At 46.1% G+C, this 6,623-nt stretch overlaps 1 protein-coding gene across 1 annotated transcript; it reads right to left on the bottom strand.

Annotated features, from left to right (window-relative positions):
• Positions 1–1,542: 1,542 nt before the first annotated feature.
• Positions 1,543–6,233, bottom strand: LOC120909875 (zinc finger protein 551-like). The gene is made up of 2 exons (XM_040321644.1): positions 6,136–6,233; positions 1,543–3,370 (listed from the first exon to the last, which is right to left on the bottom strand). Exons 1-2 carry the CDS (start codon positions 6,218–6,220, stop codon positions 1,677–1,679), a joined length of 1,779 nt encoding a protein of 592 aa, XP_040177578.1. The 5' UTR covers positions 6,221–6,233; the 3' UTR covers positions 1,543–1,676.
• Positions 6,234–6,623: the final 390 nt, after the last annotated feature.

The raw sequence follows: 6,623 nt of genomic DNA, 5'->3' as shown, positions 1-6,623 counted from the left end.
AGATACGAGCGGCGTAAGTCTCCTACGCCGTCGTATCTTAGGGTGCACTTTTTCCGCTGGCCGCTAGGTGACGCTTCCGTTGAGTTCAGCGTAGAATATGTAAATGACTAGATACGCCGATTCCGTAAGAGGTACGCCGCGTAAAGATAAAGCTGCCCCCTAGGTGGCGTAGCCAATGTTAAGTATGGCTGTCTTTCCCGCGTCGTCCGTGAATGGGGCTGGACGTAATTTACGTTCACGTCGAAACCAATATGTCCTTGCGGCGTACTTTGGAGCAATGCACACTGGGATATGTACACGGATGGCGCATGCACCGTTCGTAAAAAACGTCAATCACGTCGGGTCACCACCCATTTACATAAAACACATCCTCATTTGAATTAGGCGCGCTTACGCCGGCCCCATTTACGCTCTGCCGCCGTAAGTTAGGAGGCAAGTGCTTTGTGAATACAGCACTTGCCTCTCTGATTTACGGCGGCGTAGCGTAAATACGATACGCCGCCGTAACAATGGGCCCGGCTACCTGAATCTAGCTAATATTTTTTTCAAATGCTACTGGAAATTGCCAGAGACTGAAGACATAATATAAGTGGTGGATCACGGGGCACATGCTGCAAGAGATTGGGGACAGGTCAAATGAGACTGTTACAACTGCACAGCTTCTTGGCGATTCAGCACTTCCCTGTTTGTGGTCCCTACAGCTCCCCTAAGTAAAAGAAATAAACCAAACCCATGTAAACAACACCGTAGGCAAAACGGTGCTACAGGGAGCCCCCAATTAGAACAGAGTGATGGTTCCTGGCTTTCTTTTCAGCACATTAAATGACACGGGGGAACTCTGCACCAAAAATACTAGGTGACATTTTGTTTAGGATTGAGAGAATAGCTGGGTGAGAAAACACCGACCTCTGTTGGGGATCAAAATAAGTACCAAAGGGCCAAATGCATTCCTTGGGCCACCAGTGGGGTACCATGGTACTGGATTGTCTGTTGTAGTCCTGATTGAAAATGAAGAATCCCAAGGTAGCTACACCCCTCAATAGGTAATAAAAGCTTAGAAAAAAATGCAACAATTTATAGCACAAAGAAACTGAGAAGTGATGGGAAGAGAAATATGAAGAGGAGGAGAGGGGGAAGTCCAATATTCAAAGTCCGATATTATATAGTCTCTCCTGAATAGCTGCAGCTCCTCTGAATCAGAGTATTGGATAGGTCCGCTGTGGTCATGTACTGAAAACAGAATAAAGAACAGAGGGCGCCACCAACTAAGTGTAGATGCTTATTATGCTGCGTACACACGTTTTAGAAATTCCGCCGTCCGTACAAAACGTCAATCACATCAGGTCATCATAGATTTACATAAAACACGCCCCCCTTCCACATTTGAATTACGCGCGCTTACGCCGGCCCCATTTACGCTACGCCGCCGCAACTTACAGAGCAAGTGCTTTGTGAATACTGCACTAGCTCCTGTAAGTTGCGTCGGCGTAGCGTAAATACAATACGATGCGCCGCCGTAACAATGCGCGCCCCTAACTGAATCTAGCCCACGGTTTTCTTGTCGGAATTTCCGATCGTGTGTACGCGGCATTAGATTATAAAATTAAAAACCGTATTTGTGGTGCCCCCTGTCTTTTTATTCTCTTTTTCAATAAAAGCTTAGAAAATGGATGGCTTTACCATTGTGGTGGTGACTCTACACTCTGATGTCTTTTGTTGTAAGCAGAATAAGAGCTAGTGTCGTACATTTTGAGAGCCTGCTGGTCCACCCAACTGGTCGGCTCATCGTCTCCAATGCTTTCTGTCACTTTTTCAGCGCCGTGAGTCCTCGCGTGCCTGTTGAGGTGGCCCTTATGGCCAAACCGTTTCCCACACACCAGGCAAGAAAAGGGCTTCTCTCCGGTGTGAATACGTTGATGGACAATAAGGTTCGAATTGTTGGTGAAGCATTTCCCACAGACAGGGCAGCCAAAAAGTTTTTCTCCAGTGTGAATGCGCTGGTGGATGAGTAGGCTCGACTTGTAGAAAAACAGTTTTCCGCACTGCGGGCAGGCCACCTTATTCCCGTTGTGGACCGTTTGGTGCCTGACTAAGCCGAAGCCAGAAGTGAAACTCTTCTTGCATACGGAGCAGACGTAGCTAGTCTGTGAGAGTAGGGAGGGTTGGTGGACCAAAGGAGTCGTTTTTTCGCAGTAGGCTTTGTTGTAATCGCGTCCGTTGGCTATAGACAACTTTTTGCTCCACTTCTGGCTACGGTTTTTACTTCTGTCGTTCAGACTCCCCTGAACTAACGCATAATGAGCGTCTGAATATTCTATAGGGGTAGGATCATCATTGCTTTCTTTATCAGAGAAAGATTCTTCCTTTGTAACGTTGAACTGATCTGTGTTTGGACAATATCTTGGTGCGTGACTTATGGGTGCGTGACTTATGGCTGTGCATTGTGTTGGCGAAAACTCTGTATTTGTATAATGTCTTGGAGAAGCATCTACGATTGTACTTGCTATAAGATTTGTGGTCCTACCAGGATTAGAGGTGGCACGTTGTTTTGGCTTGGGTTCCATGGATGTACATGGTCTTTGCAAACAATCTGTGGGCGTAGAACCTACGTCATGGGAGGCAGATTCCATCCTAACCAAATCAGATCTGTATTGTTCAGCACCAGCGGGGTCATAATCATCAATATGTCCTATTGAAAATAAATCTGGTTCCTCTTTAATACCATTGGACACACACTGTGTATAATATGTGGCTGGGCAGTGATCAGGTAGAGAAACCGTCTGTCCATCTTCATCGCAAGACACAGGCTCCTCCTTTATAATGTGAGGGGTGCACTGTGGATGATCAGTTGAAGCATAAATATCTGTGTAACACGACGTCACGTATGACCCAAAGTCTTCATTAACTCCAGATGGAACCTTGGCTTCTATGTATTCTGTAGGTCCAAAGACGTCTGAGGTCAGGAAGCCAGCACTGGTGGCAGAGGGGGACTCCGATTTAATTTTTTTTAAAACTGGTTGCGTCTGGGCACACCTATCGCTGTTCTTATGAGACAAATGTTCAATCGTGCGCGGGTCTGACAGGCTTCTATTTGCTGGAGAGTTATCATCAGGACTACAAGCAGCAGAAGCTGCCTTCGTTGGAGATGCACATTGTGACCACTCATGATTCAACAATGTTGACATTTTTTCACCAACGGCGGGTCTTGCTTTGGCTTTTCTTACCCACTTCAGCTTCCGTTTTCTTGGCCATTTCTTCCTACAGCTTTTTAGGCTGGTTTTATTGGGCGTAGGAGTTGTATTACTGTTTACATTCGACGATATCAAGGGCAGTGTATGACTCTCGACTTCACAATCCTTCAGGTTCAAGTCTGCGAGAACAAAAAATGGAAAATTGTATCAAATACTTACCGTAATTTTCCTTTCCTGGCACCAATCCATGATAGCATACATGTGGTAGTAGCAAGGAAAACGCATATGCGGAGTCCGTGTGCTGCGCACCCCGAAAATGCAAAAACAAAAATGGGAAGGTCCCCCAGTGGGGTTTTTTAGCGGCACGATGTTCTCACATAATGCCGCTAAAAAACCCCACTGGGGGACCTTCCCATTTTTGTTTTTACATGTGGTAGTAGTAGCCCTGCCTACTACATGTATGCTGCCACGTTGGCACCAGTAAAACTAAAAATGTTATCAAATACTTACCGTCATTTTCCTTTCCTGGCACCAGTCCATGGCAGCATATATGTGGTAGTAGTAGCCCTGCATACTACATGTATGCTGCCACGTTGGCACCAGGAAAGCTGAAAATGGTATCAAATACTTACCATCATTTTCCTTTCCTGGCACCAATCCATGGCAGCATACATGTGGTAGTAGTAGCCCTGCCTACTGTATGTATGCTGCCACGTTGGCACCATAAAAACTGAAAATTGTATCAAATACTTACCGTAATTTTCCTTTCCTGGCACCAATCCATGGCAGCATATATGTGGTAGTAGTAGCCCTGCATACTACATGTATGCTGCCACGTTGGCACCAGAAAAACTGAAAATGTAATCAAATACTTACCATCATTTTCCTTTCTTGGTGCCAATCCATGGCAGCATATATGTGGTAGTAGTAGCCCTGCCTACTACAAGTATGCTGCCACGTTGGCACCAGAAAAACTGAAAATTGAATCAAATACTTACTGTAATTTTCCTTTCCTGGTGCCAATCCATGGCAGCATTCATGGCTACTACTACTACATGCATGCTGCCATGGATTGGCACCAAATAATCGGCACAATATTGTGACAAAGAATTACAGCCCAGTGCAGAAACCTATAGTTAGTGTACATTTCTAAACACTGTGTACATAGATATATATATCTCCATCTATAGAATTTGCAAAGTTTTTCATAAAGTAAGAGTCACAACCCCTTCTAGACTGCCTAGAGCAGGGTGACACCACCATTTACTTGAGAGAATAGAGAGCCAACAACCCGTTCTTCCAAATAAACATAAGCGTGCGCACAGGGTGTGCCAGGTATGCCCAGGCACACCCTAATCACTCTGTACAGCACAGATTCCCCCTACTGCCTAGGTTTCACCCCCTCCTTCCCCTTGCAGTGCTTCTGGCTACCCTACTCTCCTCTTCCTCTGGCTGTTGCTGCAGGGATGTTTTAGGATGAGTGGGGAAATATGTAACTTACCGACCCCTTCCCTTTCAACGTGAGTGATCGGTAGTCTGTGTTTGAGCTTTGGGGTGCACACCCTGATGCAATAGGCTGTGCACACCTATGCAAATAAATGACTTCATTATGATGGGCAGAGTGTACAAATTACAGCAGCTTAGGTGCTTTGGCAATAAGCCTGTCATAGCCATGATGGTTATGATTAAGGCTTATTGCCAAAACGCATAAGCTGCTGTAACTTGTACACTGCCCATCATAATAAAGTAATTTATTCGGACGAACAAGTTGCCTGTGTTCTGACGAGAAATGACCGCCGTCGAATAACGCCCGCCCTGTACTGCGCAGGCGCAGCACTTGCGCAGTACGGAGGACAAAGGAGCCGCCAAAAGTCTCCGAACATGAACAGCTGTTGATCAGCTGTAGACGGCGCCTGCGCAGATAAGACTTCATTGTGCCACATGCTCCTGATGCTCATGCAACTCTGCAAGGGGCAGGTGTATTATTCATTGAACTCTGCAAGGGGCGGGTGTGTTATTCATTGAACTCTGCAAGGGGCGGGTGTATTATTCATTGAACTCTGCAAGGGGCGGGTGTATTATTCGTTGAACTCTGCAAGGGGCAGCTGTATTATTCATTGAACTCTGCAAGGGGCGGGTGTATTATTCGTTGAACTCTGCAAGGGGCAGCTGTATTATTCATTGAACTCTGCAAGGGGCGGGTGTATTATTCATTGAACTCTGCAAGGGGCGGGTGTATTATTCATTGAACTCTGCAAGGGGCAGCTGTATTATTCATTGAACTCTGCAAGGGGCGGGTGTATTATTCATTGAACTCTGCAAGGGGCGGGTGCATACAGAACAGGCCGTATTTTAACATGATGGGCAGAGCTCATACGATGGGGGTGCATTTGTCAAAGGGGCGGATGTATTATTGAGAAGCATGTAAGGGGCGGATGCCGCAGAAGACGCCGTATTTTAGAATGATGGGCAGAGCTGATACAATACGGCCTCTTCTGTAGGCATCCGCTCCTTGCAGAGTTCATTGAATAATACACCCGCCCCTTGTAGAGTTGCACGAGCATTGGGAGCGTGCGGCACAATGTAGTCTTAATTGCGCAGGCGCCGTGTACAGCTGATCATGTTCAGAGACTTTCGGCGGCTCCTTTCTCCTCCGTACTGCGCCTGCGCATTACAGGTCTGGCATTATTTAGATGGGGCTTTTGACCTGTACAAAATCGTGGAAAAAAGCGTCAAAATCGCATTAAAAACTGCCGCAAAAATTGCGCGACTTTCTGCCTGTAAAAGCTATGCTTGGGTGTGAATGGGGCCTTAAGCCAGTCTGAGGCAGACCTTGCACTCCTTAGGATGAATTCTCAGCTGGACCAAAGGGTGGGGTTTTTCCATTCTCCTGGTGTTTGACCCCCAATATAAACCAAATATCACTTACTGGGAGTTGTCTTACCTTTTATTTTGGGAAGTGGCCGCTTCTCCATCATGACGTCCTTGTAGAGATCCTTGTGTCCTTCTATATACTCCCACTCCTCCATGGAGAAATAGACAGTGACATCCTCACACCTTATAGGAACCTGACACACACAATGATACCGTCACCATCCAGACACACCCCTTGTCTGTTACTGGATAATGTCCCAGAATTCCCGGCACCGCTCACCTCTCCTGTCAGCAACTCTATGATCTTCTGGGTGACTTCTAGAATCTTCTGGTCTTTGTTATTCTTAGTTATCAGGGAGGGAGATGGAAGCTCCATGATGGGACTGTGACTCCTCCCCCATCGTCCTGACACCCGGGAACTCATGCTTCTTGTGATAGGCACATCAGATTTGCTCAAAGGTACATAATCCTGTATATACAAATTTATATACATGTTTCCGTGGTTAGAACATATAACATTGTAAAAGTAACAAAATCTACAAAGGATTTCTACCAGCT

The sequence above is a fragment of the Rana temporaria genome, chromosome 8 (assembly GCF_905171775.1).
Source record: "Rana temporaria chromosome 8, aRanTem1.1, whole genome shotgun sequence".
Taxonomy (NCBI): Eukaryota; Metazoa; Chordata; class Amphibia; order Anura; family Ranidae; genus Rana; species Rana temporaria.
The sequence above is the reverse complement of the archived record's forward strand: the minus strand, read 5'-3'. Positions and strand labels throughout refer to the sequence as shown.

What these genes read in the sequence shown, in the direction of transcription:
- LOC120909875 (XM_040321644.1), bottom strand. Translation starts at nt 6,220, where the DNA reads ATGGAGGAGTGGGAGTATATAGAAGGACACAAGGATCTCTACAAGGAC. An exon ending in GCCACTTCCCAAAATAAAAG is followed by an intron (nt 3,371 to 6,135) that starts GTAAGACAACTC and finishes TTGTTCTCGCAG; the next exon opens with ACTTGAACCTGAAGGATTGT.